The 19,636-nt window shown below is 38.2% G+C and overlaps 1 protein-coding gene across 8 annotated transcripts in view; it reads left to right on the plus strand.

The window, feature by feature from the left end:
* Window positions 1-19,636, plus strand: part of LTBP1 (latent transforming growth factor beta binding protein 1) — a 185,501-nt gene that overhangs the window by 85,147 nt on the left and 80,718 nt on the right. For 7 of the 8 annotated variants that reach the window (XM_064414813.1, XM_064414812.1, XM_064414814.1 and 4 more), the window contains 3 exons: window positions 1,547-1,824; window positions 12,759-12,861; window positions 18,769-18,840. In XM_064414813.1, coding sequence (XP_064270883.1) covers window positions 1,547-1,824; window positions 12,759-12,861; window positions 18,769-18,840 — 453 coding nt within the window. The remainder of the gene's footprint in view (window positions 1-1,546; window positions 1,825-12,758; window positions 12,862-18,768; window positions 18,841-19,636) is intronic. The other variant, XM_064414816.1, reaches the window with a different exon arrangement.

The raw sequence follows: 19,636 nt of genomic DNA on the forward strand, positions 1-19,636 counted from the left end.
AGATTTAGCAGCTAGAGAAACTAGTTGAAGGGATTCCTCTTCATACATAAAAATATTGGGGTGAGTTTTGTTCTTTTTACAGACAGACTAGGCTGTCTTGTCTTGCCTTCTGAACCCAGTCTAACAACCTGAAGAGGACCTCACTACTTCTGCTTGTCACACTGAAACTTTCCCCTGTGGTTTTGCCTCTGGCAGACCTCATGTAGCATACATTTTGCTTGTGGGTTGTTTTCAGTTACAGGCAAGATCTTTACCCTACAGACATATTTTGCTGACTTTCTACCATCCTCTTCCTGATGTTTCTGTCTGAGTATGTTGACAAGTTTCGTAAATGGAACAATGCAGTCAGTATAAAAATAAGTCTGTTTCTTTTAAGGAAGTCCTTTGTGAGACCAATAAGTATTGACAATGTGCCTAGAGAAATGCAAATAATGTCAAAAACCAAAAGCATTTATCTAAAATATTATAATTTTCAAGTCGCTCCAATAGATGAAATATGCCTCCTGAGAAAATACCTAATCAAGTTTCTAAAGAACAGTTCAAACTTCAAGAGACAAGGAGATAATCCAGAAGACTGAACAATGCAGTGTGCATTATAGAGAAAGTTGTATCAAATGGTATTTTTGGCTGTTGATGTTTGGAAGGGGTGCTGCCTCTGATGGACTGTGTGGCCTTGAGTAGCCTGTGCAGTACTTGCTGATGAGAGAGGCCCAGGCAGACATAAGAAAGGATAACTTAGTTATGCAGCTTACAAACTCCACAGCTTGCTACACACCTCTCCACCCTGCCCACCCCAATAATAATTTGGTTTACTTTAAAGGGCATTTTGTGTTCCAGTGAAAAGAGGCTTAGGGGTCACAAGCAGTTCTGGGCAGATTTCATTGACTGGAGGGTCTCAGTCTACATACCCAGATTAGACTTACAACTGCAACCATATTTAAAAACGGAAGTGTCTGAAAATCATTTCCTCCCCCTTTATCTGCCAAACCCCGAATTCAAAGTTCAACAAAGGGAGTGGTGATTTTAGATGGTTGAGATGCTGGCAGCTCTTGCAGGGGCGAGCTTGGGACTTGGCAGGTATATAAAGATGAAGGGATGAAATCTGAATCTTTTTTCTGTGTTCCAGAGAAAGATGATGGATCTGAAAATGAAAATAAAGCTTACTATATATCCAAAAATAACCTAGTAGAGTATGAATTCTGGAACTTTGAATGGGATTCTTATTACACAGTATGACCACAAATATTAATGTGATACCAGCCAATTTGGACATCCATGTTTATCTTGCAGTCTTTACAATCCTATAATATTGTTCCTTCTTTCATGAAGATTTTTCATTTTCTTGCTTTGTTTATGAGACTCAATGTGTTCTTTAGCCTTCCCCCTAACCCCCAAATTTGGGCTTCATTTATATTTCAGTCACTTCAAGGCACTCTGTAAAAAATTCTGATGTACAAAAAAGAAATGTCTTAGAGGTGCCTAAGATGTCTTTTTCACATATTTTATTACCAATTTCTCTTATGTGTTTTTCCTTCAATTATTTTAGTGAAGTTCCCTCCTAACATAGTGAATATCCATGTGAAACATCCCCCTGAAGCCTCAGTTCAGATCCACCAAGTGTCAAGGATTGACAGCACATCAACAGGACAAAAAGCGAAAGTTCCTCAGCCAGTACATCCACAGGTCTCTTACCAAGGTCTTCCGTATCAGAAGACCCAGAAAGGACATACAACTTACACAAATCAACAACCCATTCCTCATATGTTTCCTGTTTCAGTTAAAACTCAGCTTGGGCGCTGCTTTCAGGAGACTGTTGGGACACAGGTAAGAAATGTTTGCTAAGGCTTGCTGAGACAGGTAGCTTTAAAACTCTATTAAAGGAATGAAAAAAAAATTGACAAATCCAACAGTTGGAGGGAAAGGACACATTTGACATCCTTTTCTGCAAGAAAATTATTTTGAGAATGTAACCTTTTTTTAAGTAACATTTTTCTGAACCTCTTTCTCCTTCAAGATCATGTCTTTATTTTCTGGACTTGGGACCCTGACATTTTGGTTTCAATTATTTTTTCCATAGCTTTTTCTTTTTCTCATGGAAATTCCTATTCAGCAACTTTATATGTTTTACAGTATTTTAGACTGATATTTTGAGTCTGTTGAAATGTGACCATTGAATGGTGTAAAAAAATCATGAAAGCCAACTGATTGTTCACTAGAACATTAAAACCTTAGTTCACTTAATAGTATATTCACACCATGTTTTTCATATAACTATTCAAAATTGTGTATCTTCTTTCAATCCTGAAAGCATGTGGTTTTATATTTGCATATATATTTGAATATACATATATCTATATATAGAGAGAGAGATTATAAGGATATGTGAAAAGATGATTAAGAAGTCAGTAAAATCCTGTTATTTATTGCTTATTACCTTTTTGAAATTTGGCTTTTCAGATCAAATGTCTTTAAGGTGAATGCATGCCTCAGACTGAAATAATGCGTGAGGTTTTAGGAAAAATCACTTGTTTTGGGAGGTAATGTTAGAGAATAAATATGTTGTTTTTCAGGCTAAAAAATACTTTATGACTCTATCATCAAACATGTGAGTTTTAAGTTTATCACAAGGGTTGCTTTGCTTTTGGTCCTTCCAGTAATATGCACCTAAAGTTAGCCAATTTTCAAGCATTGCATATTGTATGTATTTCCAGTATATTTCACAAATGCTGTTTAGATGTTGGCACCCAAATTATCCAAAGAATTCACTGGCACAGAGCGTGCCTTCCCCTCAAAGGGACATCACCCATCGCTCCTGAGATGTAGGACTGGAGCAAAATGCCCTTTGCAAGTGTTTCTTCTGGCTGTGTCTTCCAGCTGTCAGTGGATTTTTTAAAGGCTTTTAAGTTGTGTGCCACCCCTGCATTCACCCCACAAAAAAAAAAAAAAAGAGGGAAGAGACCTCAATCCCTTACTCACAGATGGGCAAGGAGTTTGGAAAGGATCAGGATTGGGGAACAGACAGGAGCAGAAGTAGGATGCAGTCAGAAGCAGGGTGAGGGTGACAGAGCTGTCAGGTCCTAAGGTACTGAACTCCACCTGCTGAGGGCAGAATGTTGAGCTTGAAATCAAAGTTCCTTAGTCTCAGTCTCCTGCCATCTCTAACAAGTTGACATGAGGATGCTTAAAAAAAGATTCTGCAAAATCCAATGGAGGGAGTTGATTTAAATGTCACTGCACATCAAAGATTTTTTAGAAGACCAGAGTTAAGTTTGCATGTGGAACATTAAAGGCTAGACTTTAGTAATTTTCAAATTATTGGTTTGGGATCTACAGTTTTAATTTACACTGGTGAGTTCTTTGTGCTTGTCTGTTTCAAGCATGTAAAAATCTTTTTTTTTTCAACAAGTATTAAAGCACATGGTCAAATGGATTTTACATGGAAAAATGAAACAGGGCCTGTGTTTACGACCATTTCTCTCTATTTCCTAAAATGAGCCATCTAAGAAGCTTGGCATCATAATGTGCAATCCTAAAAATCTGGAAATAAGTGTGATAATTAATAGTTGGGTTTTTTTATTTTTTGATATTTCTTTTTGTACTCATATATAAAGGAATACAAAGTTACTTTCTTGGTCTTACTCTTTGGAGTGCACGCTGTTTTATCTCCTGTCTCCTTTTAAAGGGGGAGAAAAGGGAAAATAAGCTTGCATTACTCTCATATCTGACTTGGAATCCTACTAAATGCTTAGTCCCCAATTTTTATAACTTTTTTTTCAGTATTTCCCTGGAAATACTCAAGAAAGGGTATTGCCTCCTAGTTTAGAACAGTGCATGATCTCAGTTTTTACAAATTTCATTGCTCAGTGTCAAACTTGAAGAAGAGCATAGTAAGGATTTCAGAGGCATTCTGTTAGAGTGATGGTTCAATTTAGAATTGGAGTTATAGAATGGCATTTTGTAGAACATTCATTTAAGACCTTGCCATAAATATAGGTCAAATATAGATCTAAGTGACTCATTTACCTTTCAATTTTGAATCTGAAATGTTACTGTTTTTCCTGCAACCAGTCAATGCTTATGTTAATGTTAATATTAAATATGCCTTGAACTGGGAAAGATGGGGGTTTTTGAAGTGCTTAATAGACCTACTCTTAAAGAATTAGCTTTTCAGTTTTTCATATCTGCTTTGATATCTCTGTGGGTTCTCTCTGTTTGTTCAGATGTGATACTTAAATGAGCTTTCCCTATTAGTAGCAATGTGTTGCAAGTCCTTTCTGGAGCTGATGCTGGATAATTTTGATACCCATACTTAGTTCAACAATCATCAGTGTTTATACATTTTTTTGCGGGGTGGATTGTGTATTTGGCTTCAGAAATGTTTTATTAAATATCCTGGGATCCTGAGATTACTCTCTGTAGAGCAGATTGGTTGAAGGATTTGTGTGTGGCCTCTTGTAGACAAATCAACTAAGTTGATTAGGGCTTTGCTGAACTTACTCTTGGTCTACACTAAAAGCACAGGATTAAAACTGTATCAGGATCTCTTTTGTGGTTTTGTGTGCAAGTGTAACTTCTCCTTTTCTGTGTTTCTCCCTATCTCTTCTTCTCTCCTTCTTCTTCCTTGAATTTCAGCTGCTCTTTAGTTACAGGTCCTTTGATTTTAGTGCTCTGAGGTTTTTTTCATAATCTTCTGTGGAATATTTTTCATCTCCCACCACATTCTTCCTTGCCCCACCTTAGTTAAATTCCCTTAATGTATCTCATTCAAAACCAGTAGGACACTCAATTTCCAAGACAGAGTGCATTTTCTGCAGTGAATTTCTAAGCAAGTGCGTGCTGTTACATTTAAGCAGCTGGAGCCACCTTGAACTGAAGTTCAGAGGACATTAGGGCACAGACAATTGAAGAATCTGGTCATATTTCCAGGCCTACAATCACTTTTCACACAATTAATGACATAGGATTTTTTTCAGACCTCTTTCCTTAGCTGTCTGTGGTATCATAAGTGATTGTAACCAAAGACGGCAACCATGAGAATAAGCTAGTAAAAGGTGAGTGAAAAGATGTCAGTCTACCAGCTCAGAAGGACAGGGAGAGTAGAGGGACAAGAGGAATGAAATTTCCCAGTTTAATAAGAATAGATAAATAAAGACTTGTATTTTTGTAAATACATGTACACATGTATGTATGTATGTGCTGTTTAATTGTGATTGTTTTCTGAAGTATGTGTTTCTCAGCACTGTGAAGTAAAGTGGAAAGAAAACTACAAAAGTATCATTACTATTTGAATTTTTAAAAGATATTATAGGAAGCAAATAGTTCTGTTTTTTTCTCAAGTCAATTCACTTTTCCTGGCTGCCTCTCTTTTCTCTGAGTGGAACACTCAGCATTTATTTCTCCTCTAGGAGATGTTAATGGTGATTGCTCCAGGATAACGTATCATATTACATGGTAGCCCACAATGATACGTCCCACAAAAAAGTTGTGGCTCATCAAACTCTTTCCTAGTACCACAAAGATTTTTTTCAGGGTATATCATAAACCATGTTAAGCTGCAGACCATAAACTTGCTGTTGACATAAAGATATAGGAAACAAACCTTTACCTAAACTTGCCCATTGTTACATAGAAAAATGGTGTAGGAGAAATAGAGACTTGAAGTTGGGAAACAGACATAATGGAAGCAGTAGGACAAAAATCCCAATTAAGATGGAGAGCAGTAACTTTTGGAGAGCACTCTATAATGGTGCCTTCAAAAGCTGGAGACTGGGCGTAGTGTCCTGAAAATATTTTACAGCCATGCGGTCCTTTATTTCTGAAATCCAAGGAACTGGTCATCTTAGAGCACTGATTCACTAAGTCCTACTTAGAAAGCAAGCAAATAAGGAAGATTTTGTTCCTCTTTAATTCCTCGTCTTCAGATGATTTTCATTTTAGCTCTAATAAAAATGCCTTTATTATGACACAGGATATCTTATTTCCCAAAACCCTTCTAGAGCGTCAGTGGTGTACTTAGTAAAGGCTGTGTTGGTATTCTTGAATCCTGTTGATTTTGCATATAATTTCTTTACATTTAAATCAAGAAAATAATGCACTTGCCTACTGTCCATAAAAATCCATATAAAGATAATGGAGCACTACTTTTTTCACCCCTTAAGACCACTTTGAAGTGTTTACTAAGTATATTCATGTGTTTTCTGTTTTCCTATGGTTACTGCATTGCAGTATTATCACTAAAAAATGGGATTTTTTTTTCCTCAGAGTTGTTTGGGGCTCTTCTTTGCTTCAATGTAAAAAAATTTGCAAAACAGCAGGAAATTGAAGAAGCTGGTACTGCAAAAAATTCATCTAAATCAGGCTCTTTCTGTCTAGATTCACATGTAATGCTGTTCTCTTCCACAGACATTTTTGGATGTTAGGTTTATGGAAGGAGGCTTCTAGTGATCTCGGCATCTGTAGTTTAAAACCAAAATTAAAAACCATTGTTATTCTAGAGAGAGACAGATACTGAAATTGCTTTCCTTGATAAAGGGAACACATAGCAAAATGTCCAGAACAGAAGCTGGCTATGAAGTCATGTCTGCCTATGCTTGTTCCTCCTCATGTAACTGCTGAGAGGAGCTGGACTGCTCTGAAATAATCACTGCAAGAATGTCAGAAATACTGTCTTCTGATCCCCCCTTCTTCTTGTGGTACTTCAAATTCAAGTGAGCTCCAGGTTGCTGTGTTGGGTGCTATGGGTATATGTTCCATTCCTCACTATCCAGTGGTTTGCTGCGTGATGCTTTGTGCTTCCCTTGCAAAGTGCTTTAAAAGGTGTTGCAGAAAAGGGTCCATACTTGTTACAGCTTTGTTCAAAAGGACACCTGAATTGGAGTTGTTTTGGTATCATGAAGTGAAATTTGGTGGATTATAGTGATACTTTAAAAAATCATCTTAAAGAAAATCACAATAGAGCATCTATAGCAGACAAAAGAAGCATATTTTGATAGATGAATGGGTTTAATTAACTGGTTTTAATTATTTAAATGGTTTAATAAATAACATTAATGATGAACACTAGCAAGGACTTTTGAAAATTATAAGGATTGTCCATTTTTCAGTGCAATCAAAACTCTCATATATGCATTCAAATGTGTTTCAAATGCTGCTTAGTATGTCTGATCAACAGATATTAGTTAACCAACATCTTAAGTGGGATAAATTTCTATGGAGACAGTTTATTTAATACTTTGTTTCAGCAATGTCTTTTACAGGAAATGTTTGTTTTGGTTTGAGCAACACATTTCTGTCTGCTGTCAGACTTAATAGAATACCAAATAAAACCAAGTGATAGGTGGCAGCTGGAGAAGGTCAGAAATTATCAACATTGTATCATGGGCAAGATTCTGATTAAGCATTTACTTCATTCAGACATGGACATACACTGACTGGGTACTTACCTTTGAGAATATGCATACAGTTTTTAAAAGCTGGGCTTAGATAGTTGATGAGTTTTTCATGATGGGAAATATTAAACAAAGACATCAACGTTCTTGAGTTAGAAATCAGAACAGCAAAATGTGTTGATAGTGTTTAAAGCCTAACCTAAAGTACTGATGCTACTGTGTGCAGTACAATCATAGCGTAGTGTGGAGGTGATGACAGCAGTAATATGTCTGTTGAAGTTATTCATTCAACTGCATAAGCATCCCTGTCGAACTTCAGATTTAAGAAAATATTTCCTGGGGAGGTGAATTTCAGGTATTTTCTTTTTTTGACAGCTGTGTGAAATGAACTTTGGTATTTATCTTCTTTAGGCAGGAGAAATGATACAATTCTGTGCTTCGTACTGGTACTTTTTCTCTTAGAGCACTTTTAAAACCTCTTTTCTTTAGAATAGTCTTTAAAATACCATCTCATAAAATAAAATAACTGTCTGGAATTCCTTGAAGCTCATGGTTTGGCTTCTGAAGTTCTTAAACAAATAGACTGTCAGAAATTGGTGTAGATTCATTTGCAGGATTAATGTTTCATTTGCAGTAGTTTCTTTGCAAGATCAATACTCTGAAATATCAGAGGATTAAAGATGTATCAGATACCAAAAACACCAAACATTGTTTTAATTACTCAAAAAGAAGAAAGGTGGACAATTTTTACTTGCTTATGAAGAATGTTCTGCTTAAGCCAAAACAAATTCTTTACCAGTTCTTCTGGAAAGTCTGGAAGTATTTAAGTTTCTATCCTCTGCTTGTGAGACAATGCCTGTTAGTGAGCCAGTGCTGCATGGGATAACACTCTTCATTTGTAACAACCTGTCATTCAGCTGGTCAGGAAGCTAATTAAGAATGTCTGTTAATTGTTTCAGTAATACAGTGTATTAAGTTTGAGGTTTCTTGCTCTGTTTGTCGTTCCTATAGGAAAAAAAAAAAGAAGCAACAATCCAAGGTCTGTGCCTGTTGAATAGTTTGCAGAAAGTTAAACAGTGTATCCATTCACTTGTGCTATTGTGGTATGTGAAATGCAGTCTTTTGAGCTGAATCCCAGAGTCATTAGCTCAGGCAAAGCACCTATCAATTTCAATCATAGTTAATCATGTGACACTCCTTTATTTATGTCTGTATTGTGGTTTTAACTAACAGCTTGTGACAGGGATTTGTAGATGGGTCATGCAGGAATAGGAGTCCCAGGAAACCTTGTGGTCCCTTGACCAGAATCCTCTGCGGTTGCCCTGGTAGTAATTGCCAGACTGGGCTCCCTACTGCACTTTACAGGGAGCTGAATAAATTTCCTCTGCTGCCTTAGCAGATGAGTTGCAAGGATATAACCCTTCCTTTTCCCTGGCACTGGAAAATGCATGCAGCACTGGTGGCAGTACACAGCTTAGCACTCTAGGACTGTGGAGATGGGGCAGAGGCTGGAGGTCTGGACTGGGTAACAAAGAGGTGATGTGGCTTGGGGTGGCTTTTGTGCACCAGCACAGGGTCAGCCAGAATTTCAGTCTTCCAGTGGGAATATTCAGTACTTCCTTCAGTTATATAAAATATTGGCATCGGAGCCCAGGCACGCATGAGGAAAAATATGTGGATTTGAAACAATACTTTCAGTGTCTCTGAGTGCTTTACCCAGGAAGAACTTTGTTTTATAGCAGTACCATGTGTGCATCATACTGCTGCTACTGCTGAGCCTCTTTCAGCACAGTTGAGCTCTTTTATACCAAACCTTCATGACTTCTTTGCCTTCTGAACCAGTGAGACTTATTTCCAAATCATAAGCTTATGACAGAGATATCATTCATGAAAATCTGTGCTATTTTTCAGGAGCCCTCAAGAATACAGACTAGATTAGTTTAAAAGTAGATGTAGATGATGGATAGAAAAGTGTAAACCTAGGCTTAAAGAATGGCATTATCTTTATGAGTAGTCCAGCATGCCTGTGTTTAGCTTTCCTGCTTATTTTAGGCTCATAAGTATATGTTGGAGTTGTGTAGAATGGTGAAACAAACTAAAAAATAGTTACGAATTCCTCCAAGTGACTTTTCCAGTCACTTGTGAGTCAGAGACTGAAAAAGACTGTCTGAAGTTCATCTTGGTTGTAGGGAGTGTGTAAGTCTTTTGAAGTGGAAAGGAATTACCTATAAAAGTTTTTGAGACCTGTAGAAATGGAACTCCAATTCCTATATGCTTAAGGTTGCTGAAAGGAGTGAGCACCTTAAGAAAACATAGCTGGCTGGGGAACAGTTTGTGCAGTGCCATGAGTGTTTAGAGTATCTGAAGCACTACTATATGTACCAGGGAAATCAGGGTTTAGTAGCCATAGAAGAACTCTGTTTCTGCTTGGATTAGGACTTTGCAGAGCACTCATGTTTTGTGATGCATAGCTCCAAAATTACACAGATCTTAAGGCAATAGGAGCCCCATGTGGGAGTTGCTTTTCCTTGTTGCCCAGTTTCTACAATGATCTGGATGTTAACCAAATTATCATTGATTCTTCAAGCTTTAATTCACCATAGAGGCAGAGGGAGCAGCAGCTTTAATCATTGCCAGCTTTTACTGACAAAACTGCAAACCACAGTTGCCAGATGACTCAGACTTTGGCATCCTTATTTTTGCTCATGATTTTTATATGGAAATTCGAAAAAGTTATGACCACAAAGATCATGATTTTCAGTAGAGTACAAATACTGTAGCACCACACCTAAATTATAAGTGGGCTTTAGTCCATCTTCCTCCTTCTCCTCTCCTTTTTTTCCTCCTTCTTCTCTTTTAGCTTGTTACTATTAGATTACACATTTTCTATTTTGGGGAAAAGGAGAAAAAAAAAGTGGCGGGGGGGGGCAGTTCATGATGACATGTTGGCTCTCATGTTAGTGGAATCTTGCCTTGACACATGCAAGCTCCTGGGATGTGTCCTTGAAGTTTTGACCTTGAAGAGAAACACTGGGTGTTAGGTAATGTGCCTCACTGCCCAAATGCTCCATTTCTGAGATCATAAGGGGAGATGCAACCCCAGCCTCGATTCCTCCCATTTCTTTTTGCAGAGGGGAGAGTTGGAAAGCCGAGGTACAGTGGGGAGAGAAGAGCTGGGTGCAAAATGCTTTAGCTGACTCAATAACAGCCACAGTGCATGACTTTAGCAAGTGTCTTCTCTGTCTTGGAAGAAGCTCTAGAAAAGGGGTGGAGCATCTGTATCTATAAAGCAAAGGTAGCTGTGGTTATTAAGTAAAAGGGTCCTTCCTGGAGCATGCCTGCCTGGGAGGCACGTTGAGAAAACCAGCATTGTGTAAAGATGTGACTTGAACTGTCTAAGGTTTTAGGGTAATCACATAGAGGAGGCACTATGAGTACTCTCCAGTTGAAAGATTTTTTGAGCTTCTGGGACATGCAGCACGATCTGTGTATCCTCTAGCTTGGGGCAGTTGGAAGAGTTTATTTCAGTTTTGAAAACAGCAGAGTTCCTATGGCAGAGGAAATTGTACAGAATTCCCCGTTTATGCATCTTGATGGTATTTCTGAAGTACCAGGCTGGGAGTTGCTTATGGAAGCAGAACTCAGTGGACTCTAATGGTCAGCCTTTTATTAATCCCACTGGTCCAGAGGAGTGCAAGACAGCTGAGAGATATGCATTCACCTAGGGTAAGCCTGGGCATTCATCTGAAAGGTGGGACTTGCTGAGATACTCCACTGTTTTAGCACAGCCAAATACCATCCAGGCAAAGACCATTTCCCATCCCTTGCAACATAGGAAAATTTTTCATCAGACCCACTCCAGACAGTAATGTGAAAATATACTCCTAAAGTTGCACAATAACAGAGCAGTCTGTTTGAAGCTGTTTGGCCACTCTGTTCTTTTTGCTGTTCATGTGTCATGCCAAACTGAGGCTCAAAGTACAGGTGATACTAACATGGATATGTTAGGATATAGTAGGCAGGGGCACACCATAGCCATGCCAAGTTGTTCTGGTGCTAAAAACTTGGACGTGTGTGGCTGGCTGTCACTGAGATGAAAGACACTTCAGACTTCTCACACATCCCTTGAGACAGATCTAAGCATCACGTGCTGCACATGCTGAGCTGCAGTCTGCTGTTTAAATAGTGAACTGGCGCTGCTTTTAATTTGTCGAGATACTTCAGGATGTGTCTCGGGAGTATCTGTGAAAAAGGGACAGAGAAAATGGCTGGGATGATGCTTTGCTGGGCCTCCCCATGCAGAGGGACCCTCTGATGAGTCAGAACCCTTGTAGAGTAGCTTGCTGTCCTGTTAGTAGTCACACTGTAAAGCTACACAGGGTAAATTTGCTTTAGAAATATCATTGGCTTGTGTGGCAGTATGATTAAGAGCACACTGGAAAAATTTTGGGAAAGCTGAAGGAAGCTGTCAGTGCCTGTGCATTCAGCATGTGTGTGCACTGCAGAGTGACTCTGTTACCAGCTAAGTGGGAGCACAGCCTGTGGCATAGGATGAGGCAGCTATCTTGAGCTGAAAGCTATGTGGCGAGGCACATTTGGGTCAGAGGTTTACACGCTGTCAGAAAGCAGAGTTAGATTAGGGAAAGTCTATTCACGCCATACTGAGGATTCACACTTCAGCACATTAGAATTGTTTCTGCAGTGCCTATTTATATCACATTTGCTTTGAAAGTATTACTAAGTGCAGCTGTTGTGGACTTCTCCTGGGCTTTGTGTGTTCCATTGTATGCCTAATTGGCATCTTTAGATGTTTGGGGGGGGTCTTTTTAATGTCTGAAGCTGAAATATATTTAAGCTTTCTTTACCATGCAAAATGGAAGAAAATTACAATAACTAGGGTGTTCTAAGCTTCCAAATATTAATAGTCTTATCATTATAAAGCATAACAAGTATGGTATTGATTGGTGGAGACATGGAAATTGACCTCAGAAATAATAAGGTATTTGAGATAATTCATATAGCTTTTGAAAAAGTGGGTAAGCATGTTTTTATAATGAAAATGATAGCTGCCAATGGTGAGTTATTACCTCAGAAATATGCTCACTCATTCCTATGTCATACTGGTTTCTTCTGTTTTTTTCTCCTTTTCAAAGTGTCATGGGGAAAGGTAATAATGTCACTTAATTTACTCATACCTGTGTAGAGAGCTTCTGCAATGTGTGAGCACCATTTAAGTCCAGTTAAGAGCTCCACTCAATCTTCAGTGTCTCAGCAAGAGGTTCACCCAAAATGACTGAAAAAGAACATTGTACTGGCAGTGAGTGTTGTACAGTATCATTAACCAGAGTATTCTTTACCTGACTGTTTCAGTGTGGCAAAGCACTTCCTGGCCTTTCCAAGCAAGAAGACTGCTGTGGAACCGTGGGTACTTCCTGGGGTTTTAACAAATGCCAGAAATGTCCCAAGAAGCCGTGTAAGTGCTATTTTATTGTTATTCTTGTGGCTTTTCCCCCTCAATTAGTATTTTCCTTTTTTTCAGAGGGGAAAAATACCAAAGGAACCTAGTAGAAAAAATGTGCTATGATTTGATTTAGGGACAGGTTGTAGAAACTGGAATTCCCTTGCATGCCAGCAGAGTTACAATATGCAGGCGCTTGGTGCAGCCAGCAAAGTTGACATCATAGGGTTTTTTCCCCTGCTTCTTCCTCCTTTGAGCCAGTGATGGACTGTTGCATTTACTCAGTGCAGGAAGAGTAATCACATTGATTTTCCAGCTGGACTTCTTTTTTTTTTAAGTTTGCACAGAAATCTTGAATTATAGAGGCGCCAGTTTCTGCTTGGAGAGAATGCAGTGACCTCTCGGGACTGCAGATGAAATTTCATGTTTGGAGCCAAAGTCTTCCAGGCTCTAAATTGCTGGTTGCTTTTTTTCCTCTGCTTTTGAAATATCTTCCCCAACAATTAGACAATGACAAAGACTTTCTTCAGCATTTTATTATGATTTGACATCGTATTATAATGAGAAAAGAATTTAGAACTATTTGCATGATTGGTAAGGATAATCTCTTGAACTTTTTGTGAATTACATTATTGTTGCACGGGAATAAGAATACTTCTGTGTCATGTCATATTTTCAGCATTAAATAAAAGATGGGAAAAGATAACGTGATCTCTGTTTTGCAGATGGAGTGGACCTGCATTTACTGGGCCAAAAATAGATCATTAAATTGCAGTCATTCTTACCTAGTTCTTCTAAGGACCCTGTTATTCAGATAGCAATGCTGGAAATATGTTCAGTGTTTGATTTTTTGGAAGCGTGTGTTTCTCTGAAAGTCTTGATATGGATGTAAACAGAATTCCAGCAGAAAATCTGCTATTATTCCTATTTCTCCGACTCCTCCTTCCATAGGAGACTCTGATATAAATTTATGGTGACTCAATTTGATTTGCTAGTTTCTGAAACATTTTGTGCGTTTGAATATGTCTATCTTCTGACATGCTTTGGAAAGAGAGCCTCCTTGGTTGTTTAAAGGTCACAGTTAATAAGACTCAGTTATCTATTTTATTCCTGTAGCATGTAAATACAGTTTCTAAAAGGAGCATACATGCCAACTGTATAAAATTTAACAAAGACAAGGGCCAGGTTCTGCACCTGGCCCCGGGCAGCCCAGGATTTCTGTACAGACTGCAGAGTGAGAGGCTGGAGAGCAGGGAAAGTTGAACCTGAGCCAGCAGTGCCCTGGCAGCCAGAACGACCAACCCTGTCCTGGGAGCATCAGGCACAGCATCACCAGCCAGGCAAGGGAGGGGATTGTCCTGCTCTGCTCTGAGCTGGGGCAGCCTCACCTCGAGTGCTGGGGGCAGCTTTGGGATCCACAATGTAAAAAGACATTAAATTATTAGAGAGTGTCCAAACGAGGGCAACAAGGATGATGAAGGGCCTTGAGGGGAAGCTGTAAAGGGAATGGCTGAGGTCACTCGGTCTGTTCAGCCTGGAGGAGACTGAGGGGAGACCTCATTGCAGTTACAACTTCCTTGTGAGGGAAGAGGGGGAGCAGACACTGATCTCTTCTCTGTGGTGACAGTGACAGGACCCAAGGGAATGGCCTGAAGTTGTGTCAGGGGAGGTTTAAATTGGTTATTAGGAAAAGGTTCTTCTCCCAGAGGGTGACTGGGTGCTGGAACAGTTCCCCAGGGCAGTGGTCACAGCACCAGCCTGACAGATTTTGTGAAGCATTCAGGCAATGCAATTGAGCTACAGCTGAAATCTAGTTCATCGGAATCATAGTGGCAAGTGAAATGTTGCTTATTTGGGATGTAGGTTTGCTATGAGAAAAATCACAAAAGCCTGAAATGTGTTTCAACCAAAAATTGGTTGGAACTACTAATACAAATTTTTGGTGCCTGGTTTGAAAGGAAGCACACTTGCTAGTTCTTCATAGTTCAGGTAAAATACTGATTGTCTCAGCCTGGAATCCACAGTAGATGTGTAGATCAGGCAGCTGCTTACTGGCATGGTGCTCAGCACAGTGTTAAAAGTAAGCAAACAGGGAAACTGTGACAAACTTCTGATCCACAGATGCTTCCTAAGTGGGTACACTGAAGTGCTTAAACTCAACCTAAAAACCTCTCCTAAAAGGAAGTCCACCACTCTTTTTTCAAAGCACTGAATAATTTGTTTAAATGCTAATGAGATGAGCAATGTCCTTTTGTTATAAAAAAGTTTAATGACTAGCATGCTTGCTCAAGATGGGACACTTCAGAGTTCCTTTATCTGCCAGAATAGTTTCTAATCTACATTTTATACCTATGAGGAGATGCCCTAACCCATAAAATGTAGAAACAATTCTTGGAACAGATCATGGATCCAGTCTCTTTCCCAGAGCCCTTAATTACTCACAGTATGAGTCATGCTCACTCCTGCTTTCTGGCTCAATTTGGAATTGGTTTTTTTAATGTAACTGTATGATTTCAGGAAGAGACAGAGAATGGTGCCACTTGGAATAATCCTCTTCTTCTGATTAAAGCATTCCTGGAAAGTAAGGATTTGTGTCTTCTAGACATAATAGGACACATTTCTCATTTTTCTAGGTGGGAGCTCTCACTGTATGTTAGTGTTTTAAGGGAGGAGGAGAAGGGTACACTGTGTATTTTATGCAGATTAAAATACAGTGTCATTATATCAAGAGTGTGATTTGGTAGGTGTATGCTTCAAGAGTATTCATTGAATCTGTCACAAAGGCTTAGTAATGATGTATGTTTTTTAAGGAATGAGTCTAAGCATGATGCTGTTTAATCATGCCATATGTTATGGCAATTCTACATGGATGCAAATGGTGAATTTTTAGATTTTTAAGAATTGAAGGTGATACGTTTAGTGTGTTGCAGGTGTTTAAGTGATCTTACAGCATCTTAAAATGTTATAAGTGTTCAGTTTAAGCTTTGGCACAAAACCTGAAAACCAAAAATCTCTTCTGGATGTAGGTCAAAGTATCTTTTGGGCATAGGTGTCAAACTAAACCTCATGACAGTATCAAAGTGTTATGGTTCTGTAGAGTAAACAATTTCCAAAGATAAATGTCAATTTATTAGACGTTTTAATGGAAATCTACAGTAGATGCTGAAGGATTTATATTAATCAAATGTTTTTATTTTGCAACACTGAGAATGCTTCAGTGGTAAGAGGAATATGCATATATTGTATACATAAATTTATATGATATTGGATAGAAAAGCTTGGGAGTCAATAAATAGTAAGTTGTCAGTTAAGTGATATCTACACATGTGTCTCAACAAGTTAAGTTAGTCCCACATTCTTCCCATATAATTCTGACCTGATATTTCATTAAATTGGTATTACCCTTTTTATTGTAGATGTTTTGGAAGCAAACAGATTTCCTTTTGCTTTTATGGTTTTATGCCTCATAAACTTCATTAAAAGTGGACATGTTTTTATAATAATATGTAATCAGGTTGTGATCTTCTGCATAACCCAGAAAATATTTCTGGGTTAAAAACTTCAGCAAAATATTTAAGCATATACTTTAGTGTCACTAGCAGGTACTTCCCTCTTCAATCAACTACTTAAGGACATGCCTAAGTTTGCATGTCTTGTTCCCATGGTCTTAGAGAGGGTTCTGTCATCTTTGTAAGGACTTGAGTATTTTGAGTAACAGGCACTGCTCAGTCAGGGCTCCTGTCCTGTTGCAGATTTAAGTGCCTTGACCTGAGACAGCTGCCATGTCTTTAAGTTCATGGGTTGTTCAGTATTACTGAAAACCAAAGGAAGTTTTGGAACAGATCTCCATTTTTCAGGGCTTCTAACAGAAAACAGCTTTTAAGAAGAAGAGTCTTTCTGTGTTACATGGGGGATGTTGTGATTGGTCAGGCTTCTTGCTAACTTAGTAATTGCAAACATGTTGTTTAGGTGAATAAAGGGTAAGTTATGTCAGACTCCATCCAGCTCCCACATGGATCAGCAGCCATCACTGAACAAGCTTTTTCTCTGCTGTGACTTGCTTACATTTCTGCTCTTTGTTGAAAAGAAGAAAACAGCTGCTAGTGAGCTGCCAGTTTCCTGTTTGTTGTGGGAGTAGGAGGATGAGGAAGGAGGGAAAGGTTAAAATATCTGACCTCAGTCCACCACTGCACTTTCTAGAGCAGCTGAGTCACCCTGGGAGGGAAAATGTGTTGCAGCCCTGGAAAAGACCTGGCATAGATTATGGGCTGGTCTCCATCTACAAATGGGAGCTGTTTTCATTCAGCAGTCTGCACTACAGGGTACCATTCCTGCCCACAGAAAGTTAGAGACTCTCCTGGTTTTAGTGTGGATCAAAGCAGGTCTGTTATGGGAAACACAAATCAGTTAGGACGTAATGAGTGCAATTGTGAGTTTGAATCTGCCAACATGAGTACTAGGAGTTTCATTGACACTTTTGGGGACCAGAAGTAGACTAATGCATTGTGCTTTTGGAAGTACCTTTCAATTTCAACTAGTTTTAATATTAACATTAGGAAAAGACTGGAAAAATCTTCCTTGGAAACTAAATGTGTAGCTGCCACTTGAGTAGAGAGGCACAATTTTCACGTTGTAGTTGGTGTTAAAATTATTGTAGTCAGTGTAAAGATGGAAAAGTATGTGTTCAGAACTGTAATAACGTTGCTGTATTTTTACTATGTGTGTTTAATCATTTTACACTTTATACGATATCTAAGGAGACTCTGTGTTTTATTTAAGCAATTATTTTAAATTATTCACTGATATTTGAAATAAAACTCTCACTCCAAATCCTGCTACTCAAGATCATCACTTAAATTTTTCCAAATAATAGGCAAAGCTTTATAACTAGTTAAAACAATTTTCCTTTTCCTTTTTTTCCATCATTACAATCAACCAAGTGCCAGTTTTAAAGTAAGCTGCAGGGATAAATGTGTGATTCGGGCATTGTGTGAAGGGAAGCCAATCAATGGCAACTTGGTTGTTCTGTCTTGACAGTTCATATACCCTAAAGATGGAAATGAATGAACCTGGTAGGTTTTGGGGAGGTTTGTTGAACATTTGGAACACTTTTGAAATGAAACAAAAGATCTGACAAAATGTAAGGTACCTCTGTTGTAACATTCAAATTATGAAAAACTCTCTTGACTCTTATTAAAAGCATTTATGTGATCATATTGCCAAAAGTTTAGTCCTATATGCTTAATAAAGTACTGGGCTCTGCCAAGAAGTTAGCTTTTAGTGCATAACCATACAAAGAAGTTACTGCTCTCATTTATGATGTTTAAGAATCAATAAATGGTTTTCTGTAGTCTGAAAAGCAACCTTAAGTGGAGGAAAAAAAACAATAAATAGAAATAAAAAGCTGGTTAACTGAAAACTTTCTACTTTGGCAAAATTGAGTCCAGTATTTATTTTGCAGTGTTGTTATATCTGTGTCTGTTTTCACTGATCAGCCAGTAAGTTAAGTGAAGTTTATTATTCTGAAATTCAACAGCTCTGTTAGGTAAATCCTAGATGTTTCCATAATGAGTCTTCACTTTATCTTTTCCAAATATGGTGTGTTTGTAGCTGATTTGCAAAAGTAATTATTTGAATATTTCTGAACAAATAGAATGAAAGGTATCCTGATTTCAAAGATTTGTTTTGTTTTTTAACACAAATTTGACTGGATAACTGAAGACTTTAGTGGTACCCATATTTAAAAAGATGGAATTAAAGTTGCCTGTACAACCTTTAATTTTAATTTCTTTGTCTTTTTTGCTTAACCATTTTTTCACAAAGCCTTACAATTTTTTTAATATAGTTACATAATAATTTAGCTGTCAGACTCTGCAAGGATATAAGTTATCAGTATTTAACTTATGTTTTGGTTTTTTTCAGCTTACCATGGATATGGTCCTATGATGGAATGCCCACAAGGCTACAAGAGAATCAATGCTACATTTTGTCAAGGTATGATAGCACCCAAATTGGTTGTGTTTATTTTTAGTATTGGCTTTCTGTGACAGCTTATTTGATAATGATGATTTAGATGAATTAATCTGGTCCATTGATTTATATTTGGGAAAAAATGTTGAGTATACTTTTGACTCTTTCCAAATATTGACAACTCTGTGAGATTTTTTTCCTCCAGAGAAAATAACTTCTGAAACTTTTATGTATACCCTCATTTTCTTTGATGATGCATAAAGATGACTTCATAAGGATTCTTTTACTTTGTTTTTCTGTAGAAATACATTGTTTTGTCAGGTTTTTTTGTTAAGCAGTGAATCTGTGGACATATTCAGTTAAGTCAGATGAAAGGAGCAATGCAGAACAATTTTTGTTATGATGAAAGTGTAGAGTAATGAGAGAACAATTCTTCTGGACTCCAGAGACTAGGCACAACAGTACTGTGAAAAGCCAGATAACATCTCTGGCAAGTGGAGATGAAAAGAATGAGTACTGGGCTGCCATGTAAAGTGACCCACCTGTTTCCAGAATGTGCACAGTGCAGGTGAGGATGTATGGAGTTAGACACAGGCTAGTTGTGTTACTCGAGATTATTATTGCCTGCAGGCAAATACAGAAGTTACCAAAACATACAGAGTTGTGGGGTCTGCATGATCGTGCAGCTACAAAGCAAGGTTTGAGACACTTGGCATTTGGATTCTGCTGGTCTGTAGCATCTCTGTCTGACCAGCTGAAGAGATGGCCACAGACAAATGCTCATTCTTTCGATGTATCTTGGAGCACTGCACAGAGGTGC

The sequence above is a fragment of the Passer domesticus genome, chromosome 3 (genome assembly GCF_036417665.1).
Source record: "Passer domesticus isolate bPasDom1 chromosome 3, bPasDom1.hap1, whole genome shotgun sequence".
Taxonomy (NCBI): Eukaryota; Metazoa; Chordata; class Aves; order Passeriformes; family Passeridae; genus Passer; species Passer domesticus.